Below are 20,342 nucleotides of genomic sequence, written 5' to 3'. Positions count from 1 at the left end.
TATTCTTGCTTTGGAATTTCTCAGTGAACACTTTAAGAAAAACAGACTGCTCCTCTACAAATTCCTGCCATACAGAACACAAATCACTATTTTTATAACTACTCTAATTTATAAACATTTCACATGAAAAATCATGGAAAAGAAAAAATACTAGAATAAGACCCCCAAAATCATTATAGACACAATTAAATACCTAGTAAATCAAAATAATAAGCTTTAATACTATAGTAGAATCTTGACATACATGGGTTTAATAATATGATAGCTACTAAAGCAGCAGTTATTCAAATGTCTAGAATACAATGACTGGTAATCTTGCTGAAGCACAAATTTGGTGCCTACCTCTAATAAGCATAGTATTTAGAAATGAATCACTCACCTAGTGCTCAGGGCAAAAAGTCTAGGCAGCATCTGCATCTTAATATGGCTTTAGTCTTTTTCTACTACCTATTTTATATGGATTAATTGCTATGAAGGGACAGAAAATCCTACTGCTGGTATCAAAAGTGAAAAACTAAGAAAATCACAGTTCTTGGCCAGAAGACAAATTTTGGATAAACTATTTCTTTAAATGTCAAATTTGAGGGCAGTTCAGATCTCTGACATGTATGAGTAAGTGAATGAGTGTGTGTGTGTGTGTGTGTGTGTGTGTGTGTGTGAGGGCAGTTCAGATCTCTGACACGTATGAGTGAATGAGTGTGTGCGTGTATGTGTCTGTGTGTGTGTGTGTGCGCTTCTTTCAAAATGTGGTCAGTGGAGTTGGGGGAACTTAACCAGTATGGTGAAGTGAAGTGAAGTCGCTCAGTCGTGTCCGACTTCGGGACCCCGTGGACTATAGCCTACCAGGCTCCTCCATCCATGGGATTCTCCAGGCAAGAATACTGGAGTGGGCTGCCATTTCCTTCTCCAGAGGATCGTCCCAACCCAGGGATTGAACCCGGGTCTCCCACATTGCAGGCAGACACTTTAACCTCTGAGCCACCAGGGAAGCCTGTCAACTATTATTTGTCTTCTGTCAAATCCAATCAGTGTTTGAAGAGATGCAATAAGTAAATGCTATATAGTTCTCTGGATTCAATTCTGGAACACAATGAAGACTTTAATGAAAAAGCTAATGAAATCCAAATAGAAATCCAGAGTTTAGTTAATAGCAATGTACCAGTGTTGGTTTCTTAGTTTTGACAAATGCACCATGGTAACATAGATGCAACAATAGGGAAAACCAGGTAAAGAGTATACAGGAATTCTCTGTACTATCTTGGCAACTCTTCTATAGAGCTAAAATTAACCCAAAATAAAAAGCTCACACACAAAAATAAAAATTGGCATAGAAGGAAATATAATTATGTAAGTGAAATCCAAGAGAAACAGATACATTTAGAGTGTCTATCATAGGTACAGACTTTAAGACAGATATAGATATAAATAGCAACTTACCATTGTTCAGACAGGTTAAGAGACAAGATTGAAATATTACTCACAAAGAACAGAAAGAATTAAAAAAAAAACCCTAATGGTGTCTACCTATAAATTTTTCTCAAGTTAGAAGGGAAAATTCATATCTGTACAGCAGAGAAAGTGGAGAGTACCCTGATTTGGTCATCAGAATCACAAATGAGTAACAGATGGACATTGTGTGCCTCCAGCTATAATACCCTAAGAAGAAAACAACATACATTTATGTAACATTCAGACCATAGATATATAACCTGAATCTAATCATTGCAAAAAAAAAAAAAGTAAAATTAGGAGCAGTTCAGTTATTCTTCAAACATGTCAAGAAAGGCTATGAAACCATAACAAATTAAATGAGAGTGAAAAGACGTAACAAGTAATGTAATACCTTATTCTGGACTGAATCTTGGAAAGGAAGGGATAAAATTCTATTTAAAAATCACTAGGTAAACTGACAAAATTTAGAGAATAAATGGTAAATAGGATGAAAGTATTATATTAACAATTGCTTGAGGTGAATCCATGTACTGTGGTTATAAAAAGTAATCTCCTTAAGAAATACATACTGAAATTTTTAAGAGTAAAGGGGCATGATGCATTTGACCCATCTTCAAATATCTGAAGATATAAACCAATGAAACAATTCCAGTGGAATCTTGTACAGAATGCTGCTGCTGCTGCTGCTGCTAAGTCACTTCAGTCGTGTCCGACTCTGTGCAGCCCCATAGATGGCAGCCCACTAGGCTCCTCTGTCCCTGGGATTCTCCAGACAAGAATACTGGAGTGGGTTGCCATTTCCTTCTCCAATGCATGAAAGTGAAAAGTGAAAGTGAAGTCGCTCAGTCGTGCCCGACTCTTAGCGACCCCGTGGACTGCAGCCTACCAGGCTCCTCCATCCGTGGGATTTTCCAGGCAAGAGTACTGAAGTGGGTTGCCATTGCCTTCTCCGTTGTACAGAGTAGGTACTTAATAAACATTTGTTGATTGATTAGATTGTAATAATTCTTGAAAACACATTCCCAGAACACACATATACTTGTTCTGAACAAATGATCTGATAAAGCATAGTTTACCAGGAAAAGAGAATTTAGGAGGCTAATCAGATTTACTTCACACATTTATTCTTTGTTTTGCAAAAGAATGTTTAAAAGCTTTCTACTGTAAAATAAAACATATAAAAAGCCACATTAAAAAAATAAAGAGTGAGTGAGACAGAAAGGGTGAAGTAGAGAGGAGACACTCGTGTATGTACATACGGAAAGAGAATACTGACACAAATACAGTGAAAAGTTCATGAATCTATGGGAGGGTATATGGAGTTTTTTGCATTATTGTTGCAACTTTTCTGCAAACTTAAAATTATTTCCGAATTAAAAAAAATTAATGAAGCAAATGGAATTTCTAGAACTGAAATGTACAAAAACTAAAATTAAGAACTGAATGCAGTTAAAATCAGATTATAGACCAATGAAGAGTGAATTAGTGAACAAACATTCTTTGGCATTTCCCTTCTTTGAGACTGCAATGTCAAAGAATGTTCAAACTCCCATATAACTGTGCTCATTTCACATGCTGGCAAGGTTATACTCAAAATTCTTCAAGCAAGGCTTCACCAGTAAGTGAACTGAGAACTTCCAGATGTACAAACTGGGTTTCAAAGTGGCAGAAGAACCAGAGATCAAATTGTCAACATTCTCTGGATCAAGGAGAAAGCAAAGGAGTTCCAGAAAAAAATCTATTTCTGCTACACCGACTACACTAAAGCCTTTGACTGTATGGATCACAACAAGCTGTGGAAAATTCTTAAAGAGGTAGGAATACCAGAGTGCCTTGCTTATCTCCTGAGAAATCTGTATGTGGGTCAAAAGCAATAGTTATAACTGGACTTGGTAGGGGTGGTGGGGAGGGGCAGAACTGGACATGAAACAAATGGACTGGTTCAAAACTGGGAAAGCAGTACGTCAAGGCTGTATATTGTCACCCTGCTTATTTAACTTACGTGTAGAGTATATTACGCAAAATGTTGGCCTGGACGAACCACAAGCTGGAATCAAGATTGCTGGGAAAAATATCAACAACCTCAGATATCCAGATAATACCACTCTAATGGCAGAAAATGAAGAGGAACTATAGAGCCTCTTGATGGGGGTGAAAGAGGACACTGAAAAAGTTGACTTAAAACTAACATGCAAAAAACTAAGACCATGGCATCTGGTCCCATCATTTCATGGCAAATAGAAAGGGAAAAAGTAGAAGCAGTGACAATTTTTTTTTTTGGCTCCAAAATCACCGCAGATGGTGACTGCAGCTATGAAATTAAAAGACACTTGCTCCTTAGAAGAAAAGTAATGACAAACCTAGACACTATTAAAAAGCAGAGACACCACTCTGCTGACAAAGGTGCATATGGCTTTTCCAGTAGTCATGTATGGATGTGAGAGTTGGACCATAAAGAACACTAAGCACCAGAATTGATGTTTTCGAATGGTGGTGCTGGAGGAGACTCTTGAGAGTCCCTTGGACAGCAAGAAGATCAAACTAGTCAATCTTAAAGGAAATCAATTCTCCACTGATTAAGTGAAGAAGAACTAAAGAGCCTCTTGATGAAAGTGAAAGAGGAGAGTCAAAAAGTTGGCTTAAAGCTCAACATTCAGAACACTAAGATCATGGCATCTGGTCCCATCACTTCATGGCAAATAGATGGAGAAACAGTGGAAACAGTGGCTGACTTTATTTTCTTGGGCTCCAAAACCACTGCAGATGGTGATTGCAGTCATGAAATAAAAAGACGCTTGCTCCTTGGAAGAAAAGTTATAACCAACCTAGACAGCATGTTAAAAAGCAGAGACATTACTTTGCCAACAAAGGTCCATCTAGTCAAAGCTATGGTTTTTCCAGTGGTCACGTATGGATGTGAGAGTTGGACTATAAAGAAACCTGAGCGCCAAAGAACTGATGCTTTTGAACTGTGGTGTTGGAGAAGACTCTTGAGAGTCCCTTGGACTGGCAAGGAGATCCAACCAGTCCATCCTAAAGGAAATCAGTCCTGAATATTCATTGGAAGGACTCATGTTGAAGCTGAAACTCCAATACTTTGGCCATTCTTGATGCGAAGAACTGACTCACTGGAAAAGACCCTGATGCTGGGAAAGATTGAAGGCAGGAGGAGAAGGGGCCGACCGAGGATGAGATGGTTGGATGGCATCACTGCTTCAATGGACATGAGTTTGAGTAAACTCCATGATGGACAGGGAGGCCTGGCACATTGCAGTCCATGGGGTCGCAAAGAGTCGGACACAACTGAGCGACTGAACTGAACTGACTGAAAGGAAATCAGCCCTGAATATTCATTGAAAGGGCTGATATTGAAGCTGAAGCTCCACTACTCTTACCACCTGATGAGAAAAGCCAACTCACTGGAAAAGACTCTGATGCTGGGTAAGATTGAAGGCAAAGGGAAAAGTGGGTGGCGGAGGAAGAGACAGTTAGATAACATCACCCAACGCAAAGGACATGAATTTGATCAAACTCTGGGAACCAGTGGAAGACAGAGGATCCTGGCATGTTACAGTCCATGAGGTTGCAAAGAGTCATACGTGACTTAGCAACTAAACAACAACAACAGATTTTTTATACTATCCAACATAAAGCACAGAGACAAAAGGATAGAAAGAAAGTGTAAGAGACACAAATGAGTGTCTATCAAAAGCATAGCTGGAGTCCCAGAAAGAAAGAACAAAGAGAAAAATGGGGAAAAATGAAATTTAAAAAGATAATGAGAAATAATTTTCCCAAGCAGATGAAAGTCATCAAGCCACATATTCGGAAAACCCTACCAAACATAAATAAATAGAAGCTAAACAAAGATAGATTTAAAAGAAAAGCACTCCTACACACATCAATGTAACATCTAGAAAACTGAAAACAAAGAGATAAAAGACAGATTGCAGACAGCATTTAGACTGACAGCTAACTTTTCACCAGAAGTAATTCAAGAAGCCAGAAGACAATGAACAATATTTCAAAGTGCTGAAAGAAAACAGGTGACAATATATAAATCCACTCCCAGCAAAAACATCCTGTAAAAATAAAGGCAAAATAAAGGTGTCTTCAGATAACTGAAGCAAATTTGCCACATCAAGATTCCAACTAAAGGAAATTATAAAGGGTGTTCTATAAACAAAAAGAAATTTGGTGATTCCATCTAGAAAGTGAAGGAAGGAGGGAATAAAAATCAATAAAAAGGTCAAATCTGTGAATAAATCTATATAACAGTGACTACATAAAACAACAATAATAATGTCTTGTGGAGTTTAAATACAAACTATTTAAACTAATCTAAAGATTCTAAGACTCTTGCATTGTCCAAGGAGACGGTAAAAGTACCAATTGACACCAAACTTTGATTGATGTTTTAATCTTAAAGTTAAGTGGTTACTGAATGAATTATAATCAAGAGTTCATAATCCCCAAATCAATAGGGAGAGATATGGAATATAAAAAATGTTCTGATCAATCCAAAATAAAGCAATAAAAGAGAGGGGGAAAAAAGCACAGAACAGGCAGGACAAGCACAAAACACAGAGCAATGTTATATTCAACCTCAGATATATCACTGGTTGGTAGTGGTTTAATCTCTAGATTAAAGAATCATGTCTGACTCTTGCAACCCCATGGGCCAGGCTCCTTTATCCATGGGATTCTTAAGGCAAGAAGAATGGAATGGATTGTCTTTTCCTTCTCCAGGGGATCTTCCGGACCCAGGAATTAAACCTGGGTCTCCTGCACTGCAGACAGTGCATTCTTTACTGAATGCACTACGAGGGAAGTCTGTATCACTAGCTGAATTAATGTAAATGAATTCCAACATCTCCTTTGAGAGGAAAAACTTGTCTGAATGAATACAAAAAGAAAATTCAACTATGTGCTACTAACAGTATAACCATGTAGATATGTTGAAAATAAAAGAACAGAACAAATTATACCTTATAAATACTATCCAAACAATGCTAGGCAGCTATGTTAACATTAGACAAAGTCAACTTTCAAGCAGAAGGCATTATTAAAAATAAAGAGGAACATTTCATCATGGGGTGTGTGCACATGCGTGTGTGTGTTAGTGGCTCAGTCATGAAAGACTCTGTGATCCCATGGACTGTAGCCCGCCAGGCTCCTCTGTTCATGGGATTCTCCAGGCAAGAATACAGGAGTAGGTTGTCATTTCCTACTCTGGGGATCTTCCCTAATAAGACAGCTTCGAGATACAGACAATTCCACAATCATAGTATAGGATTTAATCACACTTTTCTTGGTAAATAATTTTTTAAAGTTAGGACATAAAGCATTTGAGGATCACCATTTACAAAAATGACCTACACTGTACCCAAACCTGAAGAATCCACATTACTTGGTACATCAAGAACATCAGACAAAACTGACTGTATGCAAAGCTATAAGGAAAACCCAATAAATATAAAAACAATAAAATAATACAGGATAGGTTCTCTGATAAGAGTACAATTAGCTAAGTTAATAATAAGATGACCAGGAAATCATCAACTGTTTGGACATAAACAATTATATTCTAAATAATACCTACGGGTCAAGAAGAAACCACAAGCAGTGCTAAAAAATATTTTGAAGAGAATGATAAAGAATATACCACCAATGCCTTGCTAAGTCACTTCAGTTGTGTCCAGCTCTTTGCAATCCTATGGATAGTAGCCTGCCAGGCTCCTCTGTCCATGGTATTTTCCAGGCAAGAATACTGAAGTGGCTGCCATTTCCTTCTCCAGGGGATCTGATTCAGGTATCAAACCTGAGTTTTCTGTGTCAACTGCATTGCAGGCAAATTCTTTAACACTAAGCCACCAGGGAAGCCCATACCACCCATGAAAACTTGTCAAATGCATAAAAATAGGAAATGGAAAAGCTTAAAAGAATATAATAGAAAGAAGGATTTACTGGACTGGAATGGGTAAATTTAACTCAGATGACTATTATATCTACTCCCTGGTGGCTCAGAGGTTAAAGCATTTGCCTGCAAGGCGGGAGACCTGGGTTCGATGCTTGGGTTGGGAAGATCCCCTGGAGAAGGAAATGGCAACCCACTCCAGTATTCTTGCCTGGAGAATCTCATGGACAGAGGAGCCTGGTGGGCTACAGTCTAAGGGGTCGCAAAAAGTCAGACACGACTGAGCGACTTCACTCACTCACTCACTGTGGGCAGGAATCTCTTACAAGAAATGGAGTAGACATCATAGTCAACAAAAGAGTCCAAAATGCAGTACTTGGATGCCATCTCAAAAACGACAGAATGATCTCTATTTGTTTCCAAGGCAAACCATTCAATATCATGGTAATCCAAGTCTATGCCCCAAGCAGTAATGCTAAAGAACCTGAAGTTGAACAGCTCTATGAAGACCTACAAGACCTTCTAGAACTAACACCCAAAAAATATGTCCTTTTCATTACAGGGGACTGGAATGCAAAAGTAGGAAGTCAAGAAACACCTGGAGTAATAGGCAAATTTGGCCTTGGAGTACAGAATGAAGCACGGCAAAGGCTATTAAGAGTTCTGCCAAGAAAATGCATTGGTCATAGCAAACACTCTCTTCCAACAACACACAAGAAGACTCTACACATGGACATCACCAGATGGTTGACACCGAAATCAGACTGATTATATTCTTTGCAGCCAAAGATGGAGAAGCTCTATACAGTCAGCAAAAACAAGACTGGGAGCTGACTGTGGCTCAGATCATGAGCTCCTTATTGCCAAATTCAGACTGAAATTGAAGAAAGTGGAGGAAACCACTAGACCATTCAGATATGACCTAAATCAAATCCTTTATGACTATACAGTGGAAGTGAGAAATATATTTAAGGGACTAGATCTGATAGACAGATTTCCTGATGAACTATGGATGGAGGTTTGTGGCATTATACAGGAGACAGGAATCAAGACCATTCCGAAGAATAACAGTGCAAAAAAGCAAAATGGCCCTCTGAAGAGGCCTTACAAATAGCTGTGAAAAGAAGAAAAGCGAAAAGCAAAGGAGAAAAGGAAAGATATACGCATTTGAATGCAGAGTTCCAAACAAAAGCAAGGAGAGATAAGAAAGCCTTCCTCAGTGATCAATACAAAGAAATAGAGGAAAACAACAGAATGGAAAAGACCAGAGATCTCTTCAAGAAAATTAGAGATACCAAGGGAACATTTCATGCAAAGATGGGATCCAAGGACAGAAATGATAGGGATCTAACAGAAGCAGAAGATATTAAGAAGAGGTGGCAAGACTACACAGAAGAACTGTACAAAACAGATCTTCATGACCCAGATAATCATGATGGTGTGATCTCTAATCTAGAGCCAAACATCTTGGAATGTGAAGTCAAGTGGGCCTTAGGAAGCATCACTACAAACAAAGCTAGTGGAGGTGATGGAATTCCAGTTGAGCTATTTCAAATCCTGAAAGATGATGCTGTGAAAGTGCTGCACTCAATATGTCAGCAAATTTGGAAAACTCAGCAGTGGCCACAGGTCAGTTTTCATTCCAAACCCAAAGGCAATGCCAAAGAATTCTCAAACTACCACACAACTGCACTCATCTCACACACTAATGAAGTAATGCTTAAAATTCTCCAAGCCAGGCTTCAGCAATATGTGAACCATGAACTTCCAGATGTTCAACTGGTTTTAGAAAAGGCAGAGGAACCAAAGATCAAATTGTCAACATCCGCTGGATCATGGAAAGAGCAAGAGAGTTTCAGAAAAACATCTATTTCTGCTTTATCGACTACGGCAAAGCCTTTGACTGTGTGGATCACAATAAACTTTGGAAAATGCTGAAAGAGATGGGAATACCAGACCACCTGACCTGCCTCTTGAGAAACCTGTATACAGGTCAGGAAGCAATGGTTAGAACTGGACATGGAACAACAGACTGGTTCCAAATAGGAAAAGGAGTACCTCAAGGCTGTACACTGTCACCCTGCTTACTTAACTTATATGCAGAGTACATCATGAGAAACGCTGGGCTGGAAGAAGCACAAGCTGGAATCAAGACTGCCAGGAGAAATATCAATAACCTCAGATATGCAGATGACACCACCCTTATGGCAGAAAGTGAAGTGGAACTAAAGAGCCTCTTGACGAAAGTGAAAGAAGAGAGTGAAAAAGTTGGCTTAAAGCTCAACATTCAGAAAACTAAGATCATGGCATCCGGTCCCATCACTTCATGGGAAATAGATGGGGAAACAGTGGAAACAGTGGCTGACTTTATTTTTCTAGGCTCCAAAATCACTGTGGATGGTGATTGCAGCCATGAAATTAAAAGACGCTTACTCCTTGGAAGGAAGGTTATGATAAACCTAGACAACATATTAAAAAGCAGAGACGTTACTTTGCCCACAAAGGTCTGTCTAGTGAAGGCTATGGTTTTTCCAGTGGTCAAGTATGGATATGAGAGTTGGACTATAAAGAAGACAGAGCACCGAAGAATTGATGCTTTTGAACTGTGGTGTTGGAGAAGACTCTTGAGAGTCCCTTGGACTGCAAGGAGACCAAACCAGTCCATTCTAAAGGAGATCAGTCCTGGGTGTTCACTGGAAGGACTGATGTTGAAACTGAAACTCCAATACTTTGGTCACCTGATGAGAAGAGCTGACTCATTTGAAAAGACCCTGATGCTGGGAAAGATTGAAGGCAGGAGGATAAGCAGACGACAGAGGATGAGATGGTTGGATGGCATCACCAACTCAATGGACATGGGTTTGGGTGGACTCCAGGAGTTGGTGTTGGACAGGGAGGCCCGGTGAGCTGCGGTTCATGGGGTCACAAAGAGTCAGACTCGACTGAGCGACTGAACTGAACTGAACAGAGAATTGTAACCATTATCTTATAATAACGTATTAATGAAATATAATCTGCAAAAATACTGACTTGCTGTTGTACACTTGAAACACAATACTGTAAATCGCTACACATCAATGAAAGAAAATGATAAAAACCAACAATCCATTTGTAGAAAAGAAATATACATAGTGTATTAATCTTCAAGATTTCTCCCGAAAAACTATCTATATAGTTTTGGTTTGTTTTTACCTTAAAAGTCTATGAATTACACACACATTTTTTTAAAATCTTTTAATGATTATAAAAATGTTCAGTTTACATTTTTTGTATAACCCTTTGAGGACTATCTCAATTATTTTTAGTCTCCTTCCCCAAAGAGTATCTGGGACTGAAATAATTTTAAAGGTTGATTCTTAAAGTAAATTTAAGTCTGGAAGGTCTTCAATATGTACTACATAGAAATATTACACTCTCATCTATCTGAAATAAGCATTTTTCCTTCATAAACTTTTCATTTACCTGACTATTCCTGATGAGTGTTCCAGTGTTCTTAATAATGCATATGACGACCTACAGGAATGTAAACTTTTTTCTAAATTAAATCAGCCATTTAATAAAATATATGAAGTGTGGTAGCATTAATTCAGATCCCTAAGAGAACTTTCTTTTCTAAATCATAACACAAAATAAGTGAAGCAGAGTTACTCACCACTTGATCTGTTCTTGCGACTTGATTTTCCTCCAGTAAGAAGCATCTTGAGACTATTCCGAAACATGGTTGTACTATTCTAGGACTCACAAAACTACAAAAGAAAATGTGGGAAAATATGTTAGAAAACTTGGTTTGCTATCCAAATACTATTAAGAATTCATTTTAAATATGCTATTAGGAATTAACCACTCTGCTTACATATATAATACAGAAAATTTAACTATATGACAGAAACATTTATTTAATTTAATTAGACATTTAAGTATTCCCTTTAAAGTATAATACTTGAGTACCCTAAGAGAAAAGGCAGATATCACTGAGGGTACACAGAAACAGAAAACAATTAGGTAGCTATAAATACAGTTTACCACAAGACTCTCCATTTCTTGGACAATTTTCCCAAAACACACACCCAAAGTTTAACAGTCCAGAACTCACAGCAGCTGCATATTTTCCACTTGTCAAGCCAGAAGTTCATCTCACAAGACTACTCATATATGAGTACATCGGTACACATCTACTGTTAATACCAACCTCTGTATGTCCCACTCCCATCAAAGGAAAACTCCTTACAATTTTGCTATGTCCTCTCTCACTTTTTTAAGAACTTTCATCTAAAATTCATCTTTCTTTTCTCTCTCACACAGCTTTCATTTTTTTCTCTCTATAGGATCATTCCAGTCATAACATAAACATGCTAGTATGTCCTAACCAAAAGCCAATAAGTAAGCCCCTCTCTTTATTCCCACATGGTCCAATTACTCCTCCTTTATCCTTGCTCTTCACAGCAAAATTTCCCCATGTATCAGTACCTGAAACCTGCAGCAGCCTGAACAGAGCAAATGTGAATTTAGAACAGAGGTTAACAGCAAATCTCCAAACCACAGCACACAGAAATTAAAGGCTGAAAACTATGGAAGAGTATGAGAGGCATATGGAATCCTTTGAAAGACTCTAACATACATATCATTAAAATCCCAGAAGAAAAGAAGGGAGAAAATAAGAAAGAAGCAATATATGAAGTGATAATAATCAAGAATCTCGTAGTACTGATAAGATGTAAAGCCACATCGTTAAACACCTAGGAAAAAAATAAACACACTGAAAGAAGCAACAATCAGTAGACTGAGAGGAAACTTTCAACAGCAATGATGAATGACACAGACAATGGAATGACTTCTTAAAATTTTTGAAGGAAAAGAGGTATCAAGAAATCTATAAACAGTTTAAAATATAAACTGAAAATATAAATAAATATATATAATATATTCTGAAAATAAAAAAAAAAAAGGTGATTCAGAACAAAAAGAATTAATCAGGAAAAGAAATACGAAAACAAAGTTCTTCCAACAGAAGGAAAATGAGAGCTAGAAAAACAACCCAGAAGGAAGAGCCACAAAAAAGGTAAGTATATTGGCAAATATAAATGAACAAAAATTGTTTTAAAAAATTACATTAATAACATGTTAAACTTAAAATATGTGATGAGTGTGGGTGCTTAGTCGTGTCCAACACTTTGTGACCCCATGGACTGTAGCCCACCAGGCTTCTCTGCTCATGGAATTTTCCAGGCAAGAATACTGGAGTAGGTTGCCATTTCCTTCTCCAGGAGATCTTCTCATCCCAGGAATCAAACCCACATTTCTTGCACCTCCTACATTGGCAGGTGGATTCTATGCCAATGTATCACCTGGGAATCCCACAGAGATTTTTCAAGGCATAACAACAAAGACAAAAAAGTCAGGAGTGGAATAAACAGAGTCAAAGTGTCCAAGTTATCCATCTGCATTGAACAGGATGTGGCAGAAGTAATAATTTCAGAAAGCTGCAATAACTCAAAATTCATGTAGTAATTTCTAGCATAGCTATTAAAAGCTTACTGAGGTGAGATAGAGAATAATTAAAATATATGACTGAACCAAAGAAGGTAAGAAGTGAGAGAAAAAGCATAGTATGTGTGGATAAAATATGAAACAGTGAGATGGTAGCTTTAAACTCAAATTATATTGTTCTTCTGTTAAATACTCTACTAAAAGACTATGGACACATAAAGATTAAATATAAAATGAGAAAAGATATACCATCAAATATAGATCACATATAGATAATAAACTAGCAGTTACCAAAGGGGAGAGCCAAATAAGGGATATGCTACAAACTACTGGGCATAAAATAGATAAGCAAGATATTATATAAAATAGAGAATTATAGTCATTGTCTTGTAAGAAGTTTTAATGCAGTATAATCTTAAATTATTGAATCTTTATGCTGTATACCTGAAACTACCACTGTAACCTCAATTTTAAAAAGATCATTGATCACAGATCATCAGAATAAATATAATAAAAAATGAAAACATTTGAAACATTGCAAGAATTACTAAAATGTGACAGATATGAAGTGAACAAATATTGTTGCAAAAATGGTGCAAATAGACTTGGTTGGCTCAGGGTTGCCACAAATTTTCAATTTTGTGAAACAAAACAAAACACAGTATCTGCAAAGCACAATAAAGCAAAGTGCAGCAAAATACGGTATGCCTGGATACTATGGTCATGGGATGGAAGGGTCAATATCTTTAGAATATAAATTCTCCATGTATTATTCTAAAGAAACAATACAATCTTGGCCAAATTTCAGCAGGCATTTTCTGTGTATGTGGAACTTGAGAAGCTGATTCTAAAAATGCATATGGTAATGCAAAAAGCCTAGAACAACATCCAAAGCAACCTTGAAAACTAACAAAAGCTGAAGCACTTACAAGACCCAGTAATTGTGACAGTATAGTACTGGCCTAAGATTCATGGAATAGATCAATGGAACACAATAGGTAGTCCAGAAAAAGACCTATACTAACACTGTCATCTGTTTTCAACAGTTATTAATGGGTAAAGCAAAGTCTTTTCAACAAATTGTGCTGGAACAAACAGATATCTATTTTTAAAAATTAACCTTGATATGTGTCTCACACACTACACATGAAAGTAAATTCAAAGTAAATCGAACATCACATAAATGCTGAAATCATAAGGCTTTCAAAAGAAAACACAGGAGAATATCTTCATTATTTAGAAGGCAAAGGAATCTTAGACCCAGAAACCAATAACCATAAAATTTCACTAAAATTAAAAAAAATCTGCTCACCAAAAATAGCATTTAAAAAATGAACAGGCAAGTCACAAACTGAGAGAAGTTATGTACAAAACATATCTAACATAAATATATCTCCAAGATATATTAAAAACATTTACAATATAAAGAGACAATTTTTAAAAGGGTGAAAGATTTGAATAGACACTTTAAAAAAAAGATATACCTTCTCTTTAACACTCTTATTAAAAAAGCTCAACATTATCTGTCATTGGGCAAATACAAATTACAATGAGCCAGCACTATATTCCCACCATAAGAACTAATTTTGTGAAGCCTGATGATATCAAATATTGACAAGGATGGAGGACAACTGAAATTCTTAATACACCATTTCAGGAGCAAAATGGTACAATTTGCTTTGGAGAGTTTATTATAAAACAAAGCATAAACCTAACATACGACTCCACCCTTTACATATTTACCCAGAAGAAATGAAAAAAGTGCTTAAAAAGACTAGTAAAATTTTCATAGCAGATTTAATCATAACAGCCAAAAACTAACACAGATGTCCATCAACAGGAAAATGGATAAACTATGATATTTTCTTACAGTGGAATACTACTCAGCAATTAAAAGGTACGAACTATTCATATATTCAACAACAGAGATCAATCTCTATATTACACTGAGTAAAAACATCTTACATTAAAACGTATGCAATAATATGGTAAGAAAAATTAGAATTAAAAAATCAGAACAGTCGTCTCTTAGGGCAGATATGAGAATTAACTAAGAAAAGGCATGAGTAAACTCTCCAGTGATAGTAATATTCTGTATCTTGAGGGAGCCTGGGATACACAAGTGCATATATTTGTCAAAACTAAGCCAATTTTCACACCAACTTTATGGATTATATTCCACAAAAACTGTACTTAATATAAAATATTGAACTTAATGATATTCATGCTTCAATATTCAGAAGAACGCATACTGGTATGTCCAACTACTTTGAAATGCATTAAAAAATAAGACAAAATGATGGATGAAGGAAGGAAGGCACACATGTAATAGAACAATTATAGCAATAGGTCAACACAAGATTCTAAGCAGTGGGTATACATGTGTTAAATGTAAACCTATGCTAAACAGTCTATGAACCCGAACTTTTTTAGTGAAGTAAAAACACATTCCTACAAAAGAAACTCTAGGACCAGATGATTTCAACAATTTAAAGAAGCAATAATACCAATTTTACACAAACTGTCCCAGACAGTAGAAAAATTGGGAGTACTTCCAAACATGTCTTCTAAAGATAGCAGAAGTTTGCTAACAAAAGCCAAAATAGATTGCTATAAGAAAGAAATATTACACACCTCTCTTTTGCCATAGGTACAAAAATTCTAAACAAAATACTGGCAAAACCAAATATACCAATATATAGATCAGGAAGAAGCGGCGGTTTAATTCAGAAATGCAAAAATGATTTAACACATGAAAGTCAATTAACCATGTAAAAAGAGAAATAAACCATATAATCAATAGATAATTTAATTTCATCAATAATTTAATCAGTGAAACAAAAGCAATTGATAAAATTTAATACTCCTTCATGATTTTTTTAAACTTATACAAAACTAGAAATAAAGAGAAGTTCTTTAATACTACACAGTGTATCTTTTTAAAAAGTGAAGTGAAGTCGCTCAGTCGTGTCCGACTCTTTACGACCCTGTGGACTGTAGCCCACCAGGCTCCTCTGTCCATGGGATTCTCCAGGCAAGAATACTGGAGTGGGTTGCCATTTCCTTCTCCAGGGGATCTTCCCAACCCAGGGATCAAACTCAGATATCCCACATTGCAGGCAGAGGCTTTAAAAACCTATAGCAAACATCATACGTAATGGTGAATGACTGCAAACATTCCCCAAGACTGAAGAATGTGACCACTTATATTACCACTTGCACTTAACATGGTCCAAGAGGTCTTTAGTCAGTACAAAAACATAAGACCATGAAACAGAAAGTATAAAAACAGAGAAGAAACAGAAATGCCACTTTCACAAACAGTATGATTTGCTTAGACAATCTAGAAGAATTTATAAACTATTAGATTAATACGTGAATTTAGCAAGGTAATTAGATACAATATAACACAAAGATTTAAAGTGAACACTAACAAATAACTTATTCTTTTTACCAGTGAAAACAAATACGGCAATGAATCCTAAAAATATTAAAGCACTTATGAAATATTACTTTTACATAGTCATCTTGAGAGTCAATTTTTTGGGTTTTTTCCCTTCTAATCTTACTTTAAAAGACTATCTGAGAAGCAAAAAGTTGTAAGCTTGATAGGTACTTACTTCACTAATATTTGAAAGACTTGAAAAAATTGTATGTTGGGATATATAAAAAATATACTTCATGTTTTAAAACATACTATGAAATTTGAATAGTAAATTGTATAACTCTTAAAATTTTCTTAGAAGAGAACATTATGTATCAGATTTTCTGTGTGTATACAAGTGAGAAAATATATATTATGCAAAATATTATATATATATGATCTAATTTAGTCCTCATCAAGGTAGTATCTGCTTCATTTTTAAAAGGAAGTTGAAATAAAGAAAAGTAAAATCACATGTTCACAGTTACACTGCTAATAAATGCTTAAGGCCATATTTGATGTTCAAATATGGGCTGTCCTCCTCCTCAGCATCTCTTCTTAAATAAACACTTAATAAGTCTGTTTAAAAGAGCTGAAACAAAATTTCTAAATACAGTGATCCAAATTAAAAATTCCATAAGTAGTATTCCACTTGTTTCTTCTTTTTAAAATGTTTTTTTTGTGTGTGTGGCACTACTATATACTTCAACATATTTTACCTTACTCTAGAAAAAAAAAATTAAGTACTGTTACAGGTTGGCGTTAGTCTTTGGCAACGCATAAAGAAAAATTTTGATACAACTCATTTGGGGGTGGGGAGAGAAAAGAGATCCTGCTTCAGTGGACATCATGATGTCCCACCCTGATCCTCATTACAGGATCAGCACATCCATCTCCTCAGGAGTTACTGGCAGAGAACTGCTCAGTACTGATGAGAGCCACCAATGACTCATTCATTAGTACAGGGGTACAAAGACCACCTCCTTTAACTCAAGGGGAGCAACTGGGTGGAATGACACATGTGCCAAAGCTCTCATCCATCTCTTGTTAGCCTGTATTTTTCTTCAAATATTTATCTCTAAATGATATATTATAACCTGTTTATTATCAGTTCCCTTACTAGAATATAAGCTTCAAGAGGTCATGAAAGCTGCTTATTTAACTCACTGTGATAAGCCCATACTGGAGAATAATACCTGGTAAGCAGTAGGTACCAAATACTTACTGAATTAATCAATTAACTTCTTCAGCTGGTATATCACTGTTGAAAGCAAACCCGTGTAGAACAACCTCATCTTACCCTTTTTATACTCAATGCCCAGCTCACAGTAGGCTTTTAACACTTCTTAAATTAGTAAATAAATGAATGAAAAATTGAGCAAAGACTTAATTCATTAGATTATTAACTTGGTAAAGGACTAATATAATTTCAATAGACAAAAACTGGTTATGAACTAACCAGAATAAAGACTAAGGCGACTGTGTGTCACAGAAGGGTATACGAATTCTGGGCAAGTTCAAATTTTTATCTGAAGAAAAACCAAGAAATTCTAGTCATACTTCAACTTTTGCCTAACTCAGACCTTACTACTATGTATAGTTCTTCAAACCTGCAAAAGGAAAACAAACATATAGGTACAGATTATTATTAGAAGAAAAATTACTACTTAAAATTTACTAAAACTAGGAGTCAAAAAGAGTAAAAATTTTATACCTAAAAATAAACCAAGACAACATTCTAAAGTTAAGAAAAACTGATGAGTGAAATTAATTACAATTATAATCACTTTTTGAAGTACAGAGGTATTTTGTCTTTGCTAGTCCTAAAACATTTTATAAAAATTGACTAAAATGTATAAAGAATGAAATGAAACATAAAATACTTATTTAAGGCTAATTATCCATCTCATTGCTATATTTCAATAAAAATGACTTTCTTATTAACATACCACTAGAAAATTTATTGTAATAAAATATAGAAACTACAAAATTGAAGCTAAGTGGAAAATGACAGTTTGATCTAATTGGATTTATGATAATAATATATGGCTAAATTTCATTCTACTTTTCCAAGTTTTAGATCCATTTTTTTCTTTTTTAATGTTAATTCTCTAGCAGAAATCAAATAAATTCCTGGCAAGTGAATCTCTGGCAGGAGAATAACAAATAACATTCATAGAACCCCAATCATTTCTAATTGTCTTATAACTGATTCAGACCTTATGTTATCTACATGGCCCCTAAGCTTTTATGTTTGTGACACCTGGTCTAAACAGTTCAGGAAGTAATGACTATTCTCATCCTAATGTTCCATCAAGGCTGGAAGCTCAATATCCTATATCTCAATACATTTTTGAACTATTTTATTAGTGGGCAATCAATTTTCATTTTCAATGTTCACCCCTCTTGCACACTTAAAGCCCTTTTCTTACTCTGTTACTCAAAAAGGAGCACAATAGGCCTCCTTCGTTTAAATATTCCTATAATAATGTAATTAACTCCTAAGCACTTCTGTACCATTTGGGCTAAATAATCACAGAATTCCCTGTAACTTCTCCATATCAGCAAGGTCACCACTGAAAACCTAGCACCTGACACAGAAGCTGGTACATAAAAAGTATTTAGCAAATATTTGTTTAAAGGCATAACAGGTTCCAAAAACTGGACTCATAAATAATCTAAAAGAGAAAGAGAGGACAGAAGAGCTCAAAAGAATATGCACATAACTATAATGGGAAAAGGAAATAACCAATGACAGATGCAATAATGTGAACCATGAGAATACTAGTTAAAAAAATAAATCCAGCTGCATAAACTGAAACTTCTGAAAAACTCTACATTAAAAAAAGATAAACAATAAAAGAACAAAATCAATACAAGAAAGAAGAATCATTTGCCCACTATCTGGAAGCTGCATGTTTTTCATCTCTGAAAGGCATGTAGAATGACCAGTATATTATCAACAATGGCTTTCCATTAAATAGGTAAATTGCGAAATGTCTCAGACACATTCCATGAAATAACTTTGGAAGTACTTAACTAATCAAAGATAAAAGAGTGAAAATACAGAGATGGAAGGATTAAGGGAAATCTAGAGTATCCACTACAATATACAACAATCATAAAATGTCTTCTAAAACTTTTTTGAACAAGTTATATCCAGAGAAGTCTTGGACTGAACAGAATTACCTGAGTTCTGTCCACAGATAAACTCTGATAATTTCCCTAACAGATCAATTCTGAACTGCACTGAAGAGCTTCAAATTATGCAACCTCATTCAAGATTTGAGCGCACAGGAAAGAATGCAGGGCAATTAGCTTCTCAAGCAAGAGGAGAAACTGGTAATAGGCTCCATCTTATGCTCAATCATCTTACTGTGATGGCCACACAAGGATGCTCCCTCTAGCAGCATATGAAAAGTAAAGGACAACATGGGAGTTTATAGCTTTATTTATAGAACTATCCACACTTGGAAACAACCAAGATGTCCTTAAGCAGGTGAGTGAATAAATAAACTATAGTATCCAGGTATTGGAATATTATTCAACACGAAAAAGAAGTGAACTATCAAGTTATGAGAAGATATAGAGGAAACTTAAGTGCATATTAAAAAAGTGAAAGCAGCCAATCTAAAAAGACTACATACTGTAATATTCCAACTGCATGACATTCTGCAAAAGGCAAATCTATGAATACTAAAAACATTAGCGGCTGCTTGGAGCTGAAGGGGAGGAAGGGATGAACAGGCACAGTAGAGGATTTTTAGGGCAGTGAAACTATTCTGTATGATATTATAATGGTAGATGTATGTCATTATACACTTGTCAAAACCCACAGAATATATACAAGGATGAACCCCAATATAAACCATGGACTTTGGGTGATAATGATGTGTCAATCTAGGTTCACCAGTTTTAACAAATGGATCACTGAAATGCAGGATATTGACTATGGGGAAGGTGGCATGTACGTGGGGATAGGGGTACACAGGAACTCTGTACTTTCTCCTTAATTCTGCTGTGAATCCAAAATGGCTCTAAAACATAAAGCTTATTAATTTT

At 35.9% G+C, this 20,342-nt stretch overlaps 1 protein-coding gene across 5 annotated transcripts in view; it reads right to left on the bottom strand.

Moving 5' to 3' along the window:
- Positions 1–20,342, bottom strand: part of TANC2 (tetratricopeptide repeat, ankyrin repeat and coiled-coil containing 2) — a 366,596-nt gene that overhangs the window by 315,573 nt on the left and 30,681 nt on the right. For all 5 annotated transcript variants that reach the window (XM_069541695.1, XM_069541696.1, XM_069541692.1 and 2 more), the window contains exon 2: positions 11,022–11,115. In XM_069541695.1, coding sequence (XP_069397796.1) covers positions 11,022–11,088 — 67 coding nt within the window. In that variant the 5' untranslated portion in view covers positions 11,089–11,115. The remainder of the gene's footprint in view (positions 1–11,021; positions 11,116–20,342) is intronic.

Source organism: Ovis canadensis, chromosome 11 (assembly GCF_042477335.2).
Source record: "Ovis canadensis isolate MfBH-ARS-UI-01 breed Bighorn chromosome 11, ARS-UI_OviCan_v2, whole genome shotgun sequence".
Lineage (NCBI taxonomy): Eukaryota > Metazoa > Chordata > Mammalia > Artiodactyla > Bovidae > Ovis > Ovis canadensis.
This window is presented reverse-complemented; position numbering and strand designations above follow the sequence as displayed.